Source organism: Lepisma saccharinum, chromosome 19 (genome assembly GCF_977018435.1).
Source record: "Lepisma saccharinum chromosome 19, izLepSacc3.1, whole genome shotgun sequence".
NCBI classification, from domain to species: Eukaryota; Metazoa; Arthropoda; class Insecta; order Zygentoma; family Lepismatidae; genus Lepisma; species Lepisma saccharinum.
In genome coordinates this window covers 61,501,502-61,523,465 of record NC_139247.1, presented here as the reverse complement: position 1 = coordinate 61,523,465, position 21,964 = coordinate 61,501,502, and the positions used below count along the sequence as shown (strand labels likewise).

Here is a 21,964-nt window from a genome sequence, read left to right as displayed (position 1 = left end):
AGCCATGTCCCATTATCTTCCTTAATGTGCAGGGATACATTCTTGTCAATTAACGTTATCTGATTGATTTGGTTTATTTTACATTGCTTTTCTGCCAGTTTTGGCTAATCGCGAAGATAAGGATAAGTGATGATGTGATGAAATTCATAAAAGGACACTCACAAAGAACACCTATGCCAAGGCAGGGATTCGAACCCGGAAATCGTGGCGCTGTGCTACCACCACAGAGGCAAGCGTTTTCTAATCTGCAACTATCATTTACAAACATTATTAAGTCGATCTTAACACTTTGTATAAAGTATAGCAGCAAAGGCGCCCGCTGAAAGGGGCACTTGCCCCCCCCAAGATATCTGAAAAAACTTTATGTAATTCGAATAGCGAAGGGCATCCCTGATGGTGCAGTGGTAGCGACGTCGCCTTGTAATCAAGTGGTCCTGGGATCGATACCCGGTGAAGGCACAAGTGGTTCCCACTTTAAACTGTAGGTCCAGTCCCGATTAGCCTTACTGTGCATGAAGTGGACTTAAAACACCAACTCAACTCAACTCGAATAGTGAAAATGTAGCGTGAAAACATGGACGAGGGGTGCCATGAAAGACAACAGATTAAGTGGTCCCTGATATCCGTGCATCCTGAAAAAGTACAAAAGACAAATAACTGTCCATTAACAAAGTAACTGATGTTTATAGAAAGGAAGCAGATCGAATCCAGTTTCTATATAAATAGTGGACTCAAGTTTGAACTCTACAACAATTTCAATTTCATGATTTGTAAAACAATAAGGGGAGTGAGAGGCAGGGTTCTAAAAGGTCCAGGAATACATAAATTCTAATGAGTTCTATTGGGTTCCGCTGCAGGACCGGAACCTTTTTTCTCGCACAATTTAAATTCGGTACACTTTTCATTGAGAAAAGGTTCCTGGACCGTATTTAAATTGATCCGGAAAAAGGTTCCTGGACCGAATTGAAATATTTTACAGATAAAAAGGTTCTTTAACAGTCCACAATCCATTTACGCTTGCTGATTTTCTCTCCTGGACCGGAATTGAATTTATTTTAAATTTCTGGACCTCTAACAACCCTGGTGAGAGGTTCGTCTGTATAGTAATTAGTAAAATAATTCATGTAATACACAAAATGCATGTATGCCTCAATAGAACAATGTTCTGTGGCATCATTTGTTTAATAAAATAACTAAATAAATAATAATAATAAAAGTTTAAATGTGAGCTCTTATGGCTGAGAGGCAATATGAAATCTTACTCGAAATAAAAATTCCTAGCTGGGGAGGAGCGAATAGTCTATCCAGTTTGAGGAAAGATGGGGGAGACAACATTGAGAAAATGCAGTGGGCGCCTATGCAAAATATCCCAGTGGCGGATGCCTTATGAGAATTCTCTTGACTGAAGGATAGCATTACCCCCACGTTCTCCCACTCCTCAGACGGCCTTGGGTAGGAATGACAATAATAATAAAAATAGTTTTCAATGAGAACTTAACAAATGTGAACAATCTAGTGAAGAAGTTTTGTATTAAACTCACCGCTTGTGGTTTTATAATAATTGTTTTCTTTCTATAAATTAGCTTTTGGCAAATGTGGATCAACTTTTTTTTAAAAAAAATGAATGTTGTATCTAAGAAACAAGCTTGTTTTATTCCAGAAATTCTGAAGAAGCAGGTTCAAGATGCACTCGTTTGATGTCAAGAGATCCAAGAAAAATTAAATCGTACATATTTCTAAGCTATTTATCACTAATTATAAGCTCAGTGTTTGCTAATATATTCTAACTGAAGGCGCGTGCATTCGCACAATCCGACAGCAAGTTAAAAAGCCTCCAGGCATTGAGTACAGAGGAAATATGTAAAAAAAGGCACAAAATAAACTTGGACAACAGGTGAAACTAACTTGAAATCTAGCTATACTATGCGTTTGAAAGCAACAACTCAAAAATTCATTTCATCACGTAACCTCAGATCTTATTTGACGTTCGTTCTCAATAAACTGAAGACTTACATCGGTTTCCAACATAGGAAGCTATTGTCAACAAGCCATGCTCATGATACAGGGCAGTTGTACGATTTCGTGCAATTTCTCAGCGCATTCTCTCAGTTCTCGACAGGAAATAAACTGTTACAAATGAGCTACACAAAGAACTTCTCTTCATTACATTACTTTAGACTAGCTACTATTATGAAAGTTGCACATGATAAGTATAAACTTTTTACCTTGGAACGAAATTTTTAGTGCTTCATGGAGTTATTTGAATAGCTAATGATCACAACTATTTATTCCATTTAAAGAAGCTGGGCCTAATATTGTCTACGATTACCAAAAATGCCAGTTCCGTGAGATTCTCAAGTGCATGCCAGTCTTCTTCCGAATAGTTTGATAAATTGCGTTTCTTACACCGTCAAAAAACTATGTGTAAAACAAGTAATTAGCTGGTACCTATTTCCAGCAATGTAGCATAATTTTACGTTGACTGCGATTTACAGTAAATTAATTTTTTGTCTCATATTCCTTCTGAAGTGTTAGTTCCTACGATGATTGGGTTTGCTGATACAGCTGTTAACACGCGTATTAAACAACGCTAATCTCGCAAAATCCAAGGTATTAGTGTAATGTAGCAAGGATTAACCTTCCGAGAGAAGCTTTTAAATTTCGAGTTATTTCTTAAGAAATTAACCGTGATATCCTTACGGAAAATAGCATTGGAAAAGTTGGAAACATTCAAGGAAGAAAGTTGAGGCGTCATCAAACTCTCCCCTACAGATTTTTTTAAAAAAGGAAATTTTCCGTTCAACTAGAAGAAAAATAAAATTGTACTTCGTTCCGAACTTGCCAAGTACTGTTTGTTCCACTGTGTTCTTTATGCTAAACATAACAAGCAAGAATCTTTGTCAAACAACCCGTTTGAATCCTGACCTGGGCATGGATGTTTGTGTGTGTCCATTCATCAATTTCATCAAATCATCACTCATCCTCATTTTTGCAAATTAGCCAAAAGTGACACAAGAAGCGAAGTAAAGTAATACAATTAAATCAATCAATCTATCTAAAATACTCGCCATAATCTAAGTCATAAAGTTGGATACTGCCCCCCCCCCCCAACGTTTAATTCAGAATCCCCCCAGAACCCACGTATCATTTAAGCCCTAATATTAAGAGGAGTTGGATATTTCTCCTTCGCTTTGATAATACCATTAAACACTTTCTTCACTTCACCTAATGAATTAAATATGGTGTAAAATGTTTACATATATTTTGGAAAATATAAATGTTGAAGTTTATATTATTTGAAGGGAAAAGATCTCCCCCAATAATCCTCCCCCCTTGTGGGCACCCCTGGTTACAAAGCATTTACTGTGAAAATTTATCAATAATATAACTGACATTATTTATAATACTATTGCCTGTGCTTTCCCCTCCCCCTCCGCCACAGAACAAGATGACAGAGGCTGTCAAATATCAATTCTCCCTTCTTGATAACTTAAATTCTATTGCTTCACCATCACATCTTTCCTACTCTCATAGAACAACATGAACTTCAGAACTTTTCAAAAAACTGGATCGCTTGAACGATTGTTGCTTCTATCATGTTTCAACTTGATTCCAATGTTCTCGAAAAGTGTATACAAACAATACGTAATACTTGTACTAATTCTTGTTAACTGCTTGAAGTTTTATGCCCTTTCATGCCAATAACAATAGTAACTAATACAAGGAAACTGTTGAACTGCAATTTAACACATCCATTTCCTCCAACAAAAAATACTGCTACAAAAGATTATGTACAAGCGGAATCGTATTTCAAGTTTGAGCTTCCGACATTTACGGCGTCAAGCAGCTACTCGTAAAACGCACACGTTAGTTACTTTTGTATTTGTAACATTGCAATCTTATATACCTCGTAAAAGCAGAAGCGTAAAGTGGAAAAAAAATACCTGTTCTACAATTTACTGCTGTAAAACATCAACAAAGTCGCCATGTTATCTAAGAGTCTGAACAAAAAAAAAAGTTTTCGTTTTGATGAGTCTTTTAACCAAGGTTATTAGAAAATTCGAAAAAGATAACAAGCACCGCATTATGATTTTATCATAAATTATTATCAACGTGACGAGCAGTGTTATCAAACCGGATCCGCATTAAATGCTAGTTGCATCTTGGAGCTAAAATTGACTTTCGAGGAGCTAGATTTTCGAAGGCGCTAAAACCTGCCTCCCAGGATAATTTTAGGAATCGGGGTTTTGATTTGATTTTTGTTATTTGGCGTCACTCTTCTGTCACTTTCGGCTAATCGCGAAGATGAGGGTGAGTGATGATGATATATCGCAATGAGCTCCTGCGTAGAATCTGTTAAAGCCGTATCAACGCAAGAAGTGAAAGTGCAGTGTTGTGAGAGTATTAAGTTATGTCATTTAAAATGTGCACAGTTAAAAGGAACAGACGTAGAATAGATATATATGAAACCCATGAGTCAAACATGGCGTTATAAATCTTCTTTCAAAGACGACGATGGCGTAGTCAACAACTAGAATCCACCATGCCAGCAGAGGTGCTAACTCTTTTTGAGATTTGGTCCACTTCGAAAACGCAGACCCACATACAAAATGGAGATGCTGAAGGAAATATTTTAGGAAAGTTCAATGACTTTATCTACCAGTGTGGCAATACTCGAGTAGATTTCTACCAGCTTTTCTTTTTTGGCAGTCTACAATTACCCATGCCTATGTGTAGGATTAATCCATAAAAAAATTATAGCTATGTGTTATACACACACAAAGAGAGCATATCTTCAAACTCGGGTTAGATTTTACATTGTGCCAACACACAAAAAGAATGGTTGCGTCAAACACTTCTTCCTCTACATCCGTCGCCTGCAGAGATCTTTTAAACCCGACAAGGAAGCTTCCTGCAATAATTCTTGCCGCATGACCAGCATTGTCTCGCTGTGAAACAATGGCTGTCTCCAACTTTCTCGCCTGACGTTCCATCCCTCTTTTTCTTATCACGCAGCAGACAGACGGGCACACTCAAAAGGATTTAGTTAAGGGATAGCGTTACGAACCTTCTGAAAAGTATAAGTCTAGTTACTATGATGTTGAGGACGATGATAACGACACGTATCTGCAAATTAATTATCTCCTCTCACTCTCGCCTGTCTCCTTTTAATCCACCTTTGTATATGCCTTTAATGTAAGGGGTGATCCTTTGTGGAATCACCCAAATCTCAACCTCACTTCCACGGAGTACACCACGGACTGCATTTTGCAGATTAGCGTCTGGACTCTCAGCCAGTATAATCGTCTATGGAGCTTGTGTCGTATCGTCCATATATGTTTGTGATTGTTCCTAGGTACATCTCATCATTAGACCTCGATTTTTAGGTTTCTAACCTATTTTTTCCTTTGCAGGTAAATGAGAAATAAAAAGTTATACCTCAGTGTTTCATTAAAAAACGCAACAACTGATGAAGTTTTATAGTGCCTAAAATAACCTATTTTGCTTGTTATAACCTATTTTAGGTTTTTGTGCCTAAATCAAACCTATTTTTAGGTTTTTATATATTTTTTAAGGTTTTATATTATTTTTACATCACACAGGTACATTTGTTCTGTTTGGTAATGAAAAAATTCAATGACTAACTTCAACTTGTTTGGAACATACTCTCTGTCGATATCCCTCATAACGTTCTTTGAAACTCTATACAAAACAAAATTTCTGGCGCCACTGTTGCCTGCACAGTCCAAAGTGCAAACTTCTGATCCGCATACTTTTGATGTTTTCTAGCATTCAAATTTGCACCATAGACTAAGCACCTGTTTAAAGATCATTTTCAGCAAATATAAGATGATCCTAACAGATAAAAGGCGGAATTTTGTCTGAGGATAATATGAAAAATATTGTTATTTATTGTGCAGGAAATTATACATAATTAATTTATCATATCGATAAGTAAATTTTGCTAACAGTACAAGTATTATTATTACAATAATTAGTGGATCATTTTGAAAATGATGCATAGAAATGAAAATTTGGTTAGAAAATTAATATTTTTGATGGTTATATGTCTATTAAAATTTCTCACGGTTCCTTTGAAATTTTGTTTTTAACAATTGTACCTAATTAGTATTTTTGAGGATCTTTGAACCATTTCAAGTTTTTTGGAACCTACTTCAGGATTTTTCTAGACTAATTTAATATTTTTAGAACCTATTTTCGGTTTTTTAGAACCTATTTTAGGATTTTTAGAACCTATTTTAGGAACCTAAAAAATCTGAGGTCTACTCATCATATCACCAGGCACGTAGCCATAGGAAGGGGTCGGGGGACTGAAGCCCCCAGAAATCCTACAAATACCAAATTTAAATAGTGCAAGTGGAAATTAATTTTACTTCCTTAGCAGGATTAAACACATTGTATATAATAAGTTGTAATATACGGAGAAATTCGTCTTCAGGGCTTTTACCCCCCACATTTTTTTCGCCATGCTGATATGGGATGACCCCCCCTACCCCTCCGAAATATAATTCTGGACACTGGCCTACATATCCTCATTCATCTTCACATTCGTGATTAGCCAAAAGTGGCAGAGCGTCTTTGAGTGTTTCCCTTAACTTAGTAATGCCCTCAGAAGTGCATCGGATCCAAATTCAGATGAAAAATCTGTCCTGTTTAGAAACCTTCCTACAGAAGATATTACCAAACCCTAAGAGACTCGTCATCTAATCTTGCATCAGCTACCAAGGTACGACTGAACTTTTAAATTCATAAAAACTACAGCATGTTCCAGGAGTCTGTGGAGCAAGGCCGCGCATAACAGTAAAGAAAGGGGGAAAACAAGTATGCGTAGCAAAGCAGCGCTCGCTGCTGCAAACGACTGGTATCTAAAGCCGTGTTGCCCTCTCTATGCAATCCATTTTCCTGTCACGCGTTCATTGGTCAATCCCTCGAATGTTACAGTTACAGCTACCAAGTTTAAAAGTAGCTAGTTACATTTAGAATTCCTCAAAAGAAGTAACTGGTTACTTGTAACGTTGATACGCCTCTGTTTTGTACACATCATGGCAGAGTTTGTAAAAGAATGGGATAGATTGTAATATTTCTTTCCTCTTTCTTAAAGGCTTTTGCCCCCCTCCCCTTCCAATCTGAGTGTGTGCGCACGCCTATGCTCGAGAGTAGAACCAACGCATTCGACCACTTCTAACCGATGTGCTATTTACTAGTTATCTTGGCACATTTATTATCGATATATCAAAGAGGGTGCCAAACGTATTGCCTAACTAAACTACCATTAGCGTTTCTATATCGCCGTACATATCTTGCACCCTATTTTAGTCTCTGTGCCCTCAAGCAAAGTACAATGACTCGTTGTAATCATATTTGAAATCTCTCTCGGTGCATATGCTGCAAGGCGGTGCGAGATAGAGCCAAGAACATGTCCAGGGCTTTTGTTCATGTGGGACTTCCCTTCTCTTATCACACAGACACGCAAGCCACTGTCGGCTTTGTATGACGTCAGATGTTCACCGCAGATGCATGGATATTTAAAGGAACACCCCAAACGATCGATACAATTTTGCTGTTGAATTTACAGCGAACAAGTGGTCATTTTGCAATACGTAATATTGAGTTCTGAAATCTTGTAAAAATGTTAATGGTCACAAAATGCATGATGAACCTTTTCATCGAAAACACATTTCTCTTTTTTCTTTTATATTCTCCTAATGTTCTTCCAGGTGCCTCCCCGGTGACGTAGTGGTAGCGTCTTTGCCTTGTAATCAAGGGGTCCCGGGTTCGATACCCGGTGAAGGCACAGTGGTTCGGATCCCACTTTAAAACTGTAGGTCCAGTCCCGATTAGCCTTACTGTGCATAAAGTGGACTTAAAACAACAAATCAATCAACCAACCAATCTAACGTTCTTCAGTATGTTATTAAGCAGTACGCATACAGTGGTGAGCCACAAGTAAAGGGGTATATAAGTGAGTCGAAGTATTCCGGTTCCATTTCTGGCACCAGTTTGAGGCTGAGGAGTTTCTTTAAGTCCATTTTATGCACGGATAGGCTAATTAGGACTGGACTTGCAGTTTAAAGCAGGATCCGAACCACTATGTGCCTCCACTGGGTATCGAACCCGGGACACAAGGCGACGACGTTATCACTAAGCCATCGGGGAGGCCCTGTGCTACTTTTTGAATGTCCTTTCAACAATATCATCTCAATCAGCATTCATTCCCATTACTGCGATTCATTTAAAGAGACAGAAAAATTATGAAAAATGAGAAAAAAATGATACTACCTCGCCCAAACTTTCTTGAAGTGAAACTCGCGTTAACATATTAAAAAGTCTTCTAGAATTCACATTCAACATATATTTGAAGTATTATGTTTTTTTTACATGCGATTTTCATTTCGTTTATTTTATCTCGGTTTTCTGTCACTTTTAGGTAATCGCGAAGGTGAGGGCGAATGGTCATAAGGTGAGATCGATGACGGATGACGGATGAAGGAACAATCACAAACAATTAGGGACGACACAAAAAAATCCCTACAAAGGATCACACTGGCTGTGAGACCAGACGCCAGAGTCTTGCTAGTCTGCACACTGCAGTCCAGGGTGTATTAAGTGGAAGGGCGGTTGACATTTTGGTGTCTTCGGAAAGGGCCATCCTTTACACCCCTGTAATGTCTATGAAGAAATAATTAAATGTATATAGTTTTGAGTTTTTGTTTTTTAAGCCCACTTTATACTAATTGTGGCTGTAACTACAGTTTGAAACCCCTACGTGCCTCCACCAGGTATCATACCCAATCCCTTTATACGAGGGTCACTATTTATATTTTAAGCCTAACAATGAAAAAACAGGAATTTGGCATTGAAAACTGCTTTATTGTTTTTCGAAGTATTCTCCTTTATGGTCAATACACTTTTGCATTCGTTCGAACCATTTGTCAAAGCAGTTTTTCCAATCTTCTTGAGACACCTCCATAATATGGTTTCTGAACGCATCAACGGCGTCTTCCGCCGACGAAAATCGTTGTCCACACAATTTATTCTTGACATTCGGGAACAAGAAGAAGTCATTGGGTGCCAAATCAGGACTGTACGGCGGATGACCCATCAATTCGATTTTTTGACTGTTCGTAAAGTCGGTTGTTAGACGAGATGTCTGACAGCTGGCATTGTCTTGATGAAGAATGATCCGACGGCGTTTGTTTGTTTTCCGTATTTGACCGAAGACCTCTGGCAAACAAATTGTTGTGTACCATTCAGTGTTGACCGTTCTACGTTCCTCTAAAGGCACAGTTGCCACATGACCAGTTTTCCAGAAAAAACAGGCGACCATTTGTTTCGATGCGCTTCGAGCGCGAACAACTTTTGTTGGATTGGGTTCATCTTGAAACACCCATACAGTCCACTGCTGTTTACGTTCCGGCTCATATGCATATATCCATGATTCGTCAACTGTTACAATCTTATATACGTCTTTTGAAGCACCACGATTGTATTTATTGAGCATTTGTTTGCACCAATTGACGCGAGCGTCTTTTTGAGTTTTTGTCAAATTGTGTGGGATCCAACGAGAACATACCTTTCTCACAGCTAAATGATCATGTAATATTTTATATATATGCTGATGGAACTAATGCCTATGGTTGCCTCAATCTCACAGTATGTCACATGACGATCTTGCAGTATTAGGTTTTGCACAGCATCAATGTTTTCTTGAACAACAACTGATTTTGGACGACCTTCGCGAATCTCGTCGGTGAGCGAATGGCGGCCACGATTAAATTCGTTATACCAGCGTTTCACAGTGGCAAAGGATTGGGCTTCATCGCCAAATGTGGAAGTAAGTTGATCGATGCACTCTTGTCTTGTTAATCCACGTCGAAAATCGTAAAAAATCATCGCACGAAAATGTTCACGAGTTAATTCCATTTTATTGTTGTCGCGCAATCTCCAAGGCAACATAAACAACACAAATCAAGCTATTGACAAAACATTTGAAGTACGTTATGGTCAATAATGCCAGACGATTCCGTGCAAACGTCAAATCGTGCCTAACTTCAATCAGTGTTGCCAAGGCTCAAAATATAAATAGTGGCCCTCGTATATTGTGTGTGTTCCCTCTTACCCCCCCCCCCACGTAATACGTAGTACATCTTTCTCTTTCATTCTTTATCTAAGACCTTGTTTCTAATTAAAATATTTATGAAACTAATACCTGTTTAGCGAATAGGAATATGTCGACAGTGCACAGACATTCTTCTTTACCTTCGAAAAGTCTATCTCTTAAATTTTCACCTTTGTCTTCCATCGCAAGATGAAGTCAAACGCCTCTTTATTATCATGTTTCCCATCTTGCACTCTAAGTACCCCATTTCCCCTCTGTTGAAACGACACTCAAGAAAAGCATTTCACAAATGTTGCTCATTTCGACTTCTGAATTCTGACATTTAACCATCTTACAGACTGACGCAAGGGATCTTGTTACAGAAGTTTCTTTCCCACCTGCTACTGATAAAGCTTATATCTGAAAATAGCATTGGTTGATTTAGACTGAATGTGTCACTTATACCACTAAGTTGTCGAAGCTAAATATAAATTTAATTGACAGCAAATAAATTTTAACGAACTATTTTCATACATTTGAGTGGAATATAATCAGCTTCCGTGACGGAGTGCTTAGCAATAGTATCATTAAGCCCAGTTAATGCTCAAATAAGCTAATTGAGACAGGACCATCAAGAAATGAATTATATAGAATCACATCTGCATGACAAGCAAAACTAGCCATAAGCAGTGTACAGCCATTAATCGCAACGATGAGAATGATTTGAAAAAATAGATGATTGAAAACGCAATCTGTACACTTTCTGTGATTCATACCTAGGACCTCTAGCTTCGTGGTGCCTCAGAAGCTGGCAGCATCCTCCCAATTTTTGAACAAACTTTTTCGAACTGACATCTTACAATATTTAAGGAGCATTTATTAGTAATTTCACAATCAGTGATGAAAATAGCCAAACCACATTAATCAACGCTGTCTTCGTGCCTGAGTGGAACACAAAGTGGGAATTTTTTCCTGTCTGGATGCAGAAACGTAGTCTGGCGACATCAGCTGTTCATGACCTCCCGCAGAGTGAATAATCGATGGACACGGGTATGCGGAGACGGGCGAAGCAGATGCTGAAGTGGGTCACACCTAAGCCCAGATAAGTTGGGTGGGGAAAGAGATTCAAATCGGCCTACTTTCCCGAAAAAAAATAACATGAGCGAAATGATTTCAGTAGAATTTCAGTTTCCATCAGATTCCAAACATTGAATTATTATTGTTGTTGTTGTTTGTAAGATCAGATTCCCGTATGCGATGTCACCAATCTAGGTTCATGATATGATTATCTCGCATATGTTACTAAGAGAGTTTATCTTGGTGTGTATCGTCCAACGTGCGTGTACTTGTATTTATTAACGTACAACGTTATAAAATCAGAAACCTATTTAGAAGTGAAATTGTTGGGAACTAGGCATCGACTTTTAGAAAACGAATTTACCGGCCCACATAGTCACGAAGGTTGAGAACCACAGCTTTAGAACATATTTAAGAACAGTTTCGTATTTATGGTTTGCTATCTTGTTACAGAGAATACATTTCGCAGAGTGTGCAAATTTGGGATGGGCAACCTCAGTAAAAAATATATTTAGAAAAGGCGTTTGCGTAAAGAAATATATATTATACTAAACCTATAAATATCAAACATATTCAATCAATATTAATGTTATAATAATAGTACTATGTAAATTAATAATTTTTCACTCAATGAAACTTATTACATCCATCTTCTACAAAAATGTATGTGTGTGTGTGTGTGGGTGTGTACATTTGTTTGTTCCGGCATAACTCTCGAACGCCTGGAGCAATTTCAACCAAACTTGGTACACGTATCACTTGCAACCTGGAAAGAAATACTGTGGTAATAAGACACCCCTGGTACCCCTAGGGGTGGGGTGGGAAGGAGTGACATGTAAAAATAATCGAGAACCACCGATATTAAATTCCGAACAAACAGACATCCGTGACTCTATGCAATCCTCACAACGATAGTGTTTCTCGGGTTGTCTAACATTTAGGCTGTATTGCGAATGGAATCCATAGTTTTCATGACACTCCCAATGCGGTTCAACTCCAAGTTCATCACCTGTCGGCATGGGGGGTGAGAAGGGGTGAAAAATAAAATGCCACAAATGACCTAGATTAATGTCGAGTCCATAGTTTTCGGAGTCGCTAAGCTAATTGGTGGCATTCACGATCACATTTAAAATTAGTTACATTTTACACTATAGTTAGAAATCATTATTTTCCTGTCTAAGACAAGGTTGGGATAAATAAATACCCGGGCAACGCCGGGTAATCAGCTAGTTATTAAATAAAAATATCAACAAATACAGTACCCTTGAAATGTAATATTAGTAAATAAATTATGGCATAATCACAGACTAGGTAAATATAGAATTTGGTTTAAATTAGTTGACAACCACTGGATCTAATGGAAACTTTTACTTTCCTCTGGTTAATGTCATTAAATCATGTACTAATAGAAAAAATATGGGTATCAAACATAACAGTTGTAAGAACATACAGAGGTGCCATTTCTGGCTCAGACCATTTCTTAGTTAAAGCCACTCTAAGATGCCGTATAATGAAAGCTAGAACAGATGGTGTTTCCAAAGCTCAAGAACTCAACATTGATAAACTTCAAGATGAAAAGACTAGTAAACAATTCAGATCATCATTATCAGCCAAACTACAGGGCGAAGAAGATCACCCTACAGAAGACACAGAGGATAAATGGGAGTCAATGAAGAATAATGTCAAAGCAGTAGCTAAGGAAGTTCTTGGAACAGGCATTAAGAACAAAAAAGAATGGTTTGATTAAGATTGAAATCGTTGAATTGAGAAATAAAGCATACCATGCATATTTGAGTCGTCCGACATGAAGGAAAAGCAAGAACTAGATAGATGGAATAAAGAGATACACACAATATGCCGGAAAAAGAAAAGGAAGTATATAACAGAGAAATTAAATATTAATATTGGAGAACAATTTAAGTCCAACAATACATATATGCCATATAAAGAAGTAAGAACAATCAAAGAAGGATTCAAAACCAGAACAAACTGTTGTAAAGATAAAGACGGGCTACTTCTGGGAGATAAGGAAACAATCAAACATAGATTTAAAAAGTTCTTCTCTAGACTACTAAATTCAACACAGTCAGTCAATTCCTACAAAGAAACTAGCAGGAAAAGAATTGCCAGGAAAAATGAAGAACTAGTGAACCTCCCTACAAGGCAATAATTTGAAAAAGTTTTAAAAGCCCAAAGAAACAATAAAGCTCCAGGAATATATGAAATACCAGTAGAGCTATGGAAAAATGAAGGAATCAAACTCAAAGAGACACTGTTTCAATTGATAACAGAAGTATGAAATCGAGAAGAAATGCCTAAGCACTGGCAGAGAAGCATAATTTGTCCAATATACAAAAAGGGGGACAAATGGAATGTAAGAAGAACTATAGAGGTATTTCACTCTTATGCACACCATACAAAATATTCAGATCAATAATAAGAAGCAGATTGGAATCAAATTCAGAAACAATCATAGGAGAATTCCTGGCTGATTTTAGGAATGTCAGCTCCACCATTGACCAGATATTTACAGTAAAACAAATATTGGAGAAACGTTGGGAAAAAAACAAATCTTCGTTGACATCCAGCAAGCTTATGACTCCAAGAGATATGATAGGTCATATCATGAGAGAATTCAGAATACCAGAGAAGTTAGTCAGATTGGTAGAACTAACAATGAAGAGTACCTTTGCCTCTGTACGCATCCAAGCAGAATTGGAAGACTTCTTTGAAGTAAAGCAAGGACTGAAGCAAGGAGATGGACTGGCCCCATTCATTTTCAACCTGGTGTTGGAATACGTTATCAGGCAGCTACGAATTGATACCAGAGGCACTCTACAATACAAATCTACACAAATAGTTGGATATGCAGATGATATTAACATCGTGGGTAGATCACTAAGAAGAGTAAAGGAAGTCTTTAAGGACCTGAATGAGGAAGGCAAGAAAATTGGACAAAAAATAAACGAGAATAAGATAAATATATTAATCCAGTCAAGGAAAAGAAGAAACTGTGAACAGAACATGGTAATAGAAAACTTTAATATCGAAATGACCAACAACTTCTCATAGCTAGGTACAAACCTGAATGATAAAAATGAAGAAATAGCAGAAATACAAGCACGTATTCAAACAGCAAACAAGGCCTACTTCTCGATATTGCCTTTAATCAGATGTACAGATGTCAATTGGAGAGCTCGAATGAAGCTATACAAAACACTCATTCGTAGTATTGTAGTATATGGATGTGAAGCATGATGGACTCTTATGGAACAAACTGCTAACAAACTTGACTCATTTGAGCGTAAAATCCTCCGAAGGATCTTTGGTCCTATTCAGTCACAAGAAGTGTGGAGAATTAGATATACGAGTAAAGACGAAATTCACAAACTTTATAAGGAAGTAAAAATAATAACCCGTGGCTCGACAGCCCTTGAAGGGCCTAGGCAGATCTCCCGACTGCCAATCTCCCTCCCACGTTCCTACCTAGTTGTGTGGAGATCTTCAACTGGTAATGGGGTGACGTGGGGTCAGCATGTCGAACCCCCAGTCGTTATAGGACGTTTACGAGACCGGATTACGCTACTCACTCGCAGCTCCCCCTTTTCCTCACGATGGTGGGTTGCCACCGGTCCTATACACAGGCCGAGAACCCAGAGACTGAACCCTGCGGACTCCAACCCATACCGTCCCGCAGTCGGAGCCCTAAGCACAGAGCCTTAGACCGCACGGCCACAGAGGAGGACTTATAAGGAAGTACCTCTCTTTATATACATAAGTATAAAAAGACTAAACTGGGCTAGTCATGTAACTAGAATGGATGAGCACCGGATCCCGAAGAAGATGCTAGGAGTAAACATGGGAAGAAGAAGACCTGCAGGAAGACCAAGGATAAGATGGGAAGATAGTATCCAGAAGGAAGCAGACTCCATCCTTCACATCAGAAACTGGAGAAGAGCAGCCCAAGACAGGACGTTCTGGAGGAAGAAAGTTGGGGAGGCCATGGCCCGAAAACTAGCCGATGCGCCATAGGTAACATGTAATATCATTAAATTAATTTGGTAAGTTCTTCTATTCATTGGCATGTTCAATATCGAATACCGAAAAATTCTAATTAAACAGAATATTCCCACTTCAGTATATTTGTTAATGAAAATTGCTGCGCAATGTATATGTAGCAAAGGGCTGGAAGTCGCTTAATCCTTCCGGCTCTAACTCAAGAAAAGTCCAACCGTAAAAATTCTGATTTGGAGGCTATACGGGTGACAGTCCCCTTTCCACTGCTTCGATTTGTCACCATGGGCGTCCGGAAGGGGGCGAATGTGTACCTAAAAATTATATAATTCAGACATAATTTCATTTCAATCACAGTAATTTATGTTAATTATTATAAATTCGTTGAAGGAACTTGATAATTTCAGACTGAAACAGTGTTTTTTGAGGGGGCATCACTATTTTGGAGGAAAATATATGTCCTTTGCCCCCCTGGAAAAAAATTACCTTGCTCGCCCCTCCCTGGAAAAAATCCTGCGGACGTCCATGTTTGTCACCAGGACTGGCGAGAAATGATTTCCTCTTTATCGCCGGTGAACGCCATATTACCAGATGGTTGCCAGCTCGAGCTGCAAGCCGCAAACTTAAGGAGAAACTCTCGCGGCCAGGTATAATAGACGACAGAACCCGGAATCGGTCCGCGGCCCTGCGGTTGAGAAACACTGTTCTATAGCTTTCAAGCCACTCACTCCCTTGCTGTGCATTCAATTTTTGCCAAGTGTGTCATCGTTTTCAGAAGTTCCAGGAATTGCAGTGACTCTGCGAACGAGTTTCCCGAACGAATAACGTGAATCAGAATCGAATCTGCAGTCATGCAACCAGGTATTTCCTGCAACGAAGTTTGAACAAAAAATTGAAGTGTTGCAGTTACGTTGTTTCCAACCCAAGGTCACCATGAGGCAGCTTGCACAAGAGTTTCATTCGAAACGTGTGGCAGACATCAGCTGCAAGCGAAATGTATGCGTTCGGTTACATACAAATTCCTGTGGATTTTTCATGCCGATTTGTTTTTCAAGTGTCAACTCGATATTCTTGTGGTGCAGACGCATAGGAATTTCGTAAAGTAACTACAAAATGCAGTAGTTTTCTCTTCTTAGCAGTAAGGCATATGCAGGGTGAGGCAAAAATTAGGTTACATAGGATACACTGAATGGCCACCGTAGTCGCCAGACCTAACGCCCCTGGATTTTTACTTGTAGGACACGTAAAGGCAATCGTGTACGCTAAGAGAATTAAGATCCTGGACCACCTCATAGAAAGGATCACACGCGCCATTTTCCGAATCATCTAAACCAACCTATCAGACATCTTACGCAACTGGAGCATGCATTCAAGCAGATGGTGCGCATATTGAACATTATTACATGTCAATCATGTTGATTGATTGATTGATCGGTTAGGTGTTTTAAGTCTACTTTACGAACAGTAAGGCTAATCGGGACTGGACCTACAGTTTAAAGTGGGATCCGAACCACTATGTGCGTCCACCGGGTATCGAACCCTGGACCTCTTGATTTTGTCAATCATGGTTTGCTATGCATTTTGCCACAAGATGACGGTTGCGACCCTACAACTCCCCTTTGGGCACGCCACTAGTGTTATTTTTGATACCATGAAATCGAAGATAGCAAGTTTTGATATTCTATAACATAGAAGCACTATGACAATACTAAATTTCAAGAAAGTTGATTAATTTAGTAAAAATGACCCTACGCCAAACCACCGCAAAATATACACACTGTGTAAATATAATAAAAACGTACGAAATACAATTAAAAGAACCTGTGGCATTAGACATCCTCTTATTATAATACATGTATATTTGGGATAGGAATGCATGTATGAAAGACTGATAAATCAATTTTTTCCTGCAATATTATATCATGTCAAGCAACATAACTTCTCTATATCCTTCCTCTTATATCTAATATTCTAGCCTGAATGCATTCCCAAAATGTTGCTGCATTCTACTGTCATTAATGTGTACTCATTCATTTAAATCTTCCTTTAAGAAAAGCTTAATGGACTGTTTTATAATTTCACAGGACCTAACGATCTTCCAAGACTTGTGGGAACTGTCTTGAAGTTTAATGAAAAAATTCTTAACTGTATTCAAAATACTTTTCAATTTTTTTTCAACACAATTTTCATACAGTTCATAAACAATATTTGCTAATAATATCATGATTCAAATTTGGTATGATTTTCTCCCTAACGTAAAGAAAATTTTGAAGCAGATCATTTGCTGAATTCAAGCCAGACAAGCCATAGTTTCATCATGTCAGACGTATACGAAATTTAATTGTATTAATTAAAATAAGTAAATAAACAGACTAAAATTGGGTCATTTATGTACTAGGCAACCTTTATTCAGAATTGGAATAACGAACAATAAGAGATCTGAATGTGGCTGGGAAAGTACAGACGTGAAACATATAATACTGGAATGCTCAAAATATAACGAATAGGTAGAGAAACACCTTACATAAAACTGTATATTTATATTCAAAATCTAAATATTAGATTATAATATAAAGGTTCGGTTTCCAAAAAATTGTCAAGTTTGGTGGTCAATCCAGATGTTCAGATGGGTTATAGTTTGTTAACATTCTTAAGAAAATGTAACATAGAATTGTAAAGGTAGAACGTTGTTAGTTTTGAATCTAATATCTGCGAAATATGGGGAAAAGACATAAGGACATTTTTAATGTAAAGCAATTATGTATTGATTATGTATGGGTAAAATGTAATGGGAAAAACGGCTTTAAAGGTGTTAGGTCCAATATAAAGTAATAAATGAATAAGATTTGGCATAGAATTCTCTAAATCACTTTATTGTTTGTTTGCAAAGTTCTGTTAATGTAATGCATAGTTCAGACAAGAAACTACTTTTTCTGATCTGTGCCCAAACTGTTAGTATTTAGTTTGAAAACATGAGATATTCAGTTCTTTTCATGGAGTTTGATACGGTTTTCTTCTGTTCTTTACATTTGTTATAAGTGGTATGGTATTTGTAGGTGGGGGAGTCGTCCTCTTGGTTACAAGAAGTTACTGAATCTCCCCCTTCACTGGATTTTTTTTCAAAAGACACATAAGTTCTATAAATGTTGTGCGTCGAAAATTTAGGTTTCAAAAGCTGTAAACCAGCAAATGTCTCATATTAATGTTAAAACACTTTGTGTTCGCTAATATTTTATAAAATGATTTTACAAAAGTATTATCGCTTCCCAAATATTGTATCTTTACTCTCTTCTAGAGAACATATTTGAGATATAAAATATAATAAACTGTCCTGACATTCATTCTAGTACGACTAGTTAAATTATGCATTCATTTCATATCATACCCATAGTTTACGCTTTATTTCAGGCACATTTATCTTTGAAAATATACATTTTTATCGTTAATACCAGGATAATCATAGTAAAGATTTTTGAGATGCCAGCATTATTTACACAAGAAATCTAGTGTTATCTGGCTCCAGATCTAGTATTTATCTTCTATGAATAATATGAATTACAATTAACAATGATAAAACATATATTTAGAGGGGGAAATCTTTCACTTTCAAGAATGTAAAATGTAAAGGGTGCACATAAACATAAAAATTCCCTGCTTCCCTTTCAATTTGAACGTGGATAGGACCTACCTATGTATTATTAACCATGCATGTGAAATTATGCTGCTGCACACACAGAATACAAAATATAAGTACAGTAGAGCGTCGATTATCCGAAGTAATTGGGGGACATGGGTGTTCGGAAAACTGGTTTGTTCGGATAATCGAACTGTACATGTTTATTTGCCAAAAAGAAGTACTGTACAGTAAATTTATTCATAAAAACAGGCATCTCTTTAAGTATGTATTACAAAGTAACGTACAAAGGCAACTTTAGTAGGAATATATAGTATGTGGTACAGTTTATTAAACAAAAATATGTACATATTACATACGCATTTTGCATGAACAATACACACAGTACACAAAATTAACGTTTAAAAAAATCCTTTATTTTGGTCTGTCTAAGCAAGCCTACACGCTTACGAGCAGCTAAGTCACGTACTTTTTTTCATTACAGATATCTGAAAGTGAGCGAGTACACAGTTCGGTTAAGCGGTCGTTCGGTTGACCGACGTTCGGATAATCGACGCTCTACTGTAATTGAAAATAGTTATGTGGTATTGTAATAATATAACTAAGTATAAAGCAAGTCTAATTGGCAACAACGATTTTAAGATCTTGCAAGATTAAATTCATCATGCAATCTTATTTTAGATCAGTGTAAAATACGATAAAACCAATCATAAGTACATAAAATTTGAGCGAGCAGACTGTCAAAAATCTACAAGTATTCCGATTTTAATAAAAATGTAGAAATTATACGTGAAAATTGACTAAACCTGTGCGTTCTTACATGAGCAAAAGGCATGGCAACGCCCACTGAAAACAAGCAATAACGTCTATGTTATTTTATAGTTTCGCTTCCGTATGATTAACTTGCGTCCTGCCTCAAAATATAAAATTTGTCTCTGTGGTTTTACTTTCAATCTTCAGTAATATAAATGCATTTTGTATTAGTAATCGGTTATTAACAAAAGCCGCTATATGTGTCACTTTCAAATATCGTAGATTCATTCAATATTTGAATGTACGTATGTACAGAAAACGTGCAAATGTCCCTAATTCGTGTTGGAACAATTTGTGTATTTGTGTGCAAGAGCAAAAATTGAAAATAACATACAAGAAGCAAAGACGATTAAAAGGTGGCAAAGATCACTGACATATTTAGTACATGTAACAGAATGTTGCATTTTTAAGCAAGATAATATTTGCGATTAGTCAAAAGTGGCAGAAAAGCCAAGTAAAATAAACCAATCAAGCAAGTTATGTCAAAACGTTTATTTTCGTTACATGAGACAGAATAATGACGTTTACATGTCTATATTGTACAAAAGTGTCTACAATAAAGTCCCAAATTTTGGTTTTGCATGTCGTCAACGAGCCAACAACCGATGACAAACCAGTCTTTTGGTGGGAAATGCCGGCTATGACCTACCATACTGGACCCAGTCACCGGATTCATTAACAATGATTTGCAGGACAGACATTTCGTTCACAGTTATTGATTATTTTGTGTATTGTTCATGCAATGAAAGAGATGGTCTTTCGTGCTGTGGTACACAATATGATACGATAATAAGTATGGTGTAATAGTAATGTTGGGGTCCGCCATGATTATGACGAAAGGAATAATGGACTGTGACTGTGAGGATTAAAAGACGAGAGTAACACTTACCTGTTTCAATCGCCTTGATGTCTGGTCCGTCGCCAGCGGAACTGCTCACCATCTCTGTTGAGTCTTCAATTGTCGTATTTTCGGGTTATCAAATTCGGGTAAACAAATGGATCACTTCACTGAAACGCAATTCAATACCCCCACGTCTGCTTTGGCTGTTTCAAGATCGGCAGCGAGATATCGCGCGAATGCGATCTAACTCTCCCTCCTACCCTGACGTTTCTCGCTGCACAACACGTTCTGTAAGCCTTGCGTTGCTTGGGCGAGTATACGGGTCAATACGAGCAAGTAGGGGGTGCGCGACTGCAAAGCGAAATGCGGAATTTTCGTCACTAAAATCGAACGCCCACTTTATAGGGCTGGAAATCGCTAGGCTTGCCATTGAAGCCGCCCAAGGTTATACTCTAGGGGAAGGGAGGGTGTATTCTACACGTTTGCACGCCCTGCCCACCCCGTTGCTGAGAGGGTTCATGTGTCATTCTCTGACAGCTACCTGTTGACTGTTTTAATGCCTTGAAAGCCCTAACTATGTAACACTGGCGTGCGTATGGGATCATAAAGTGTACAGGAGAAACACAGTAACTAGTGTCTTGGTCAAGACCTACTTCGAACGTGTTATACCAACCTTCTTGGTGAATGAAGGTGTGGTGCGTCGAAAATTGCCACCATTGGGCCAAGGGCAAAATTTCTTTATGGTATTCATTTGTTAAATGCTCTCTCATTCCTTTTTTTTTTCTTTTGCAAGTTATCAAGTCGTTGTTTTAACAAATATCTCATTCAAGTTCAAATATGTGATGATACCCATTATTAGAAGGATCATCTACTGTATCTTTCCTCTCGTTCCACACAGGTGCGGACGCACGGGGAGGGTGATAGGGGCAGTCGCCCCTCCCAACTGCCAGACTTTTGGGTATATTCTTATGCTTAATATTTTTAATTAAAGACGTAAATGTTCTGAATAAAACACCAAGTTGAACAGGTTCGAAAACATATATTTTTTAAAGTTTGTTTTTAAGTCCACTTTATGGTCATGATAGGCTAATCGGAACTGGACCTACAGTTTAAATTTGGATCCACCACTGTGCAATATGCTTCAAAAGGACATCCAACCCGAGACCCCTTGAGAGATAATGAGTTTTTGTTTTCTTTGTTTATTCACTTTACTCATATATCTGATCGTTCAGTTTACCGTGGCAGTGGGAAGAATTATGATAACGACATACAATAATTGAGGATTAAATGTGGTAAACGTTGTAAGTGCCAAAAGCGAAAGTGTTGGGAAATGGCATCGTTCCGCACATCAGCCCGTAAGAACGTTCACACGAGTGACCTCTTTACACGCCCTTTGAACTACTTAGAGGGCTACCAGCCACTTTTCACGTTTACCACATTATAAAGCATGGCACATTTCACAGTT

At 37.8% G+C, this 21,964-nt stretch overlaps 1 protein-coding gene across 1 annotated transcript in view; it reads right to left on the bottom strand.

Moving 5' to 3' along the window:
- Syt4 (Synaptotagmin 4) overlaps positions 1-20,798 on the bottom strand; it is a 350,489-nt gene extending 329,691 nt beyond the window's left edge. The window contains exon 1 of the mRNA XM_083140973.1: positions 20,548-20,798. Within this exon, the coding sequence (XP_082997099.1) occupies positions 20,548-20,599 (52 nt within the window). The 5' untranslated portion in view covers positions 20,600-20,798. The remainder of the gene's footprint in view (positions 1-20,547) is intronic.
- Between the last annotated feature and the right edge of the window lie 1,166 nt (positions 20,799-21,964).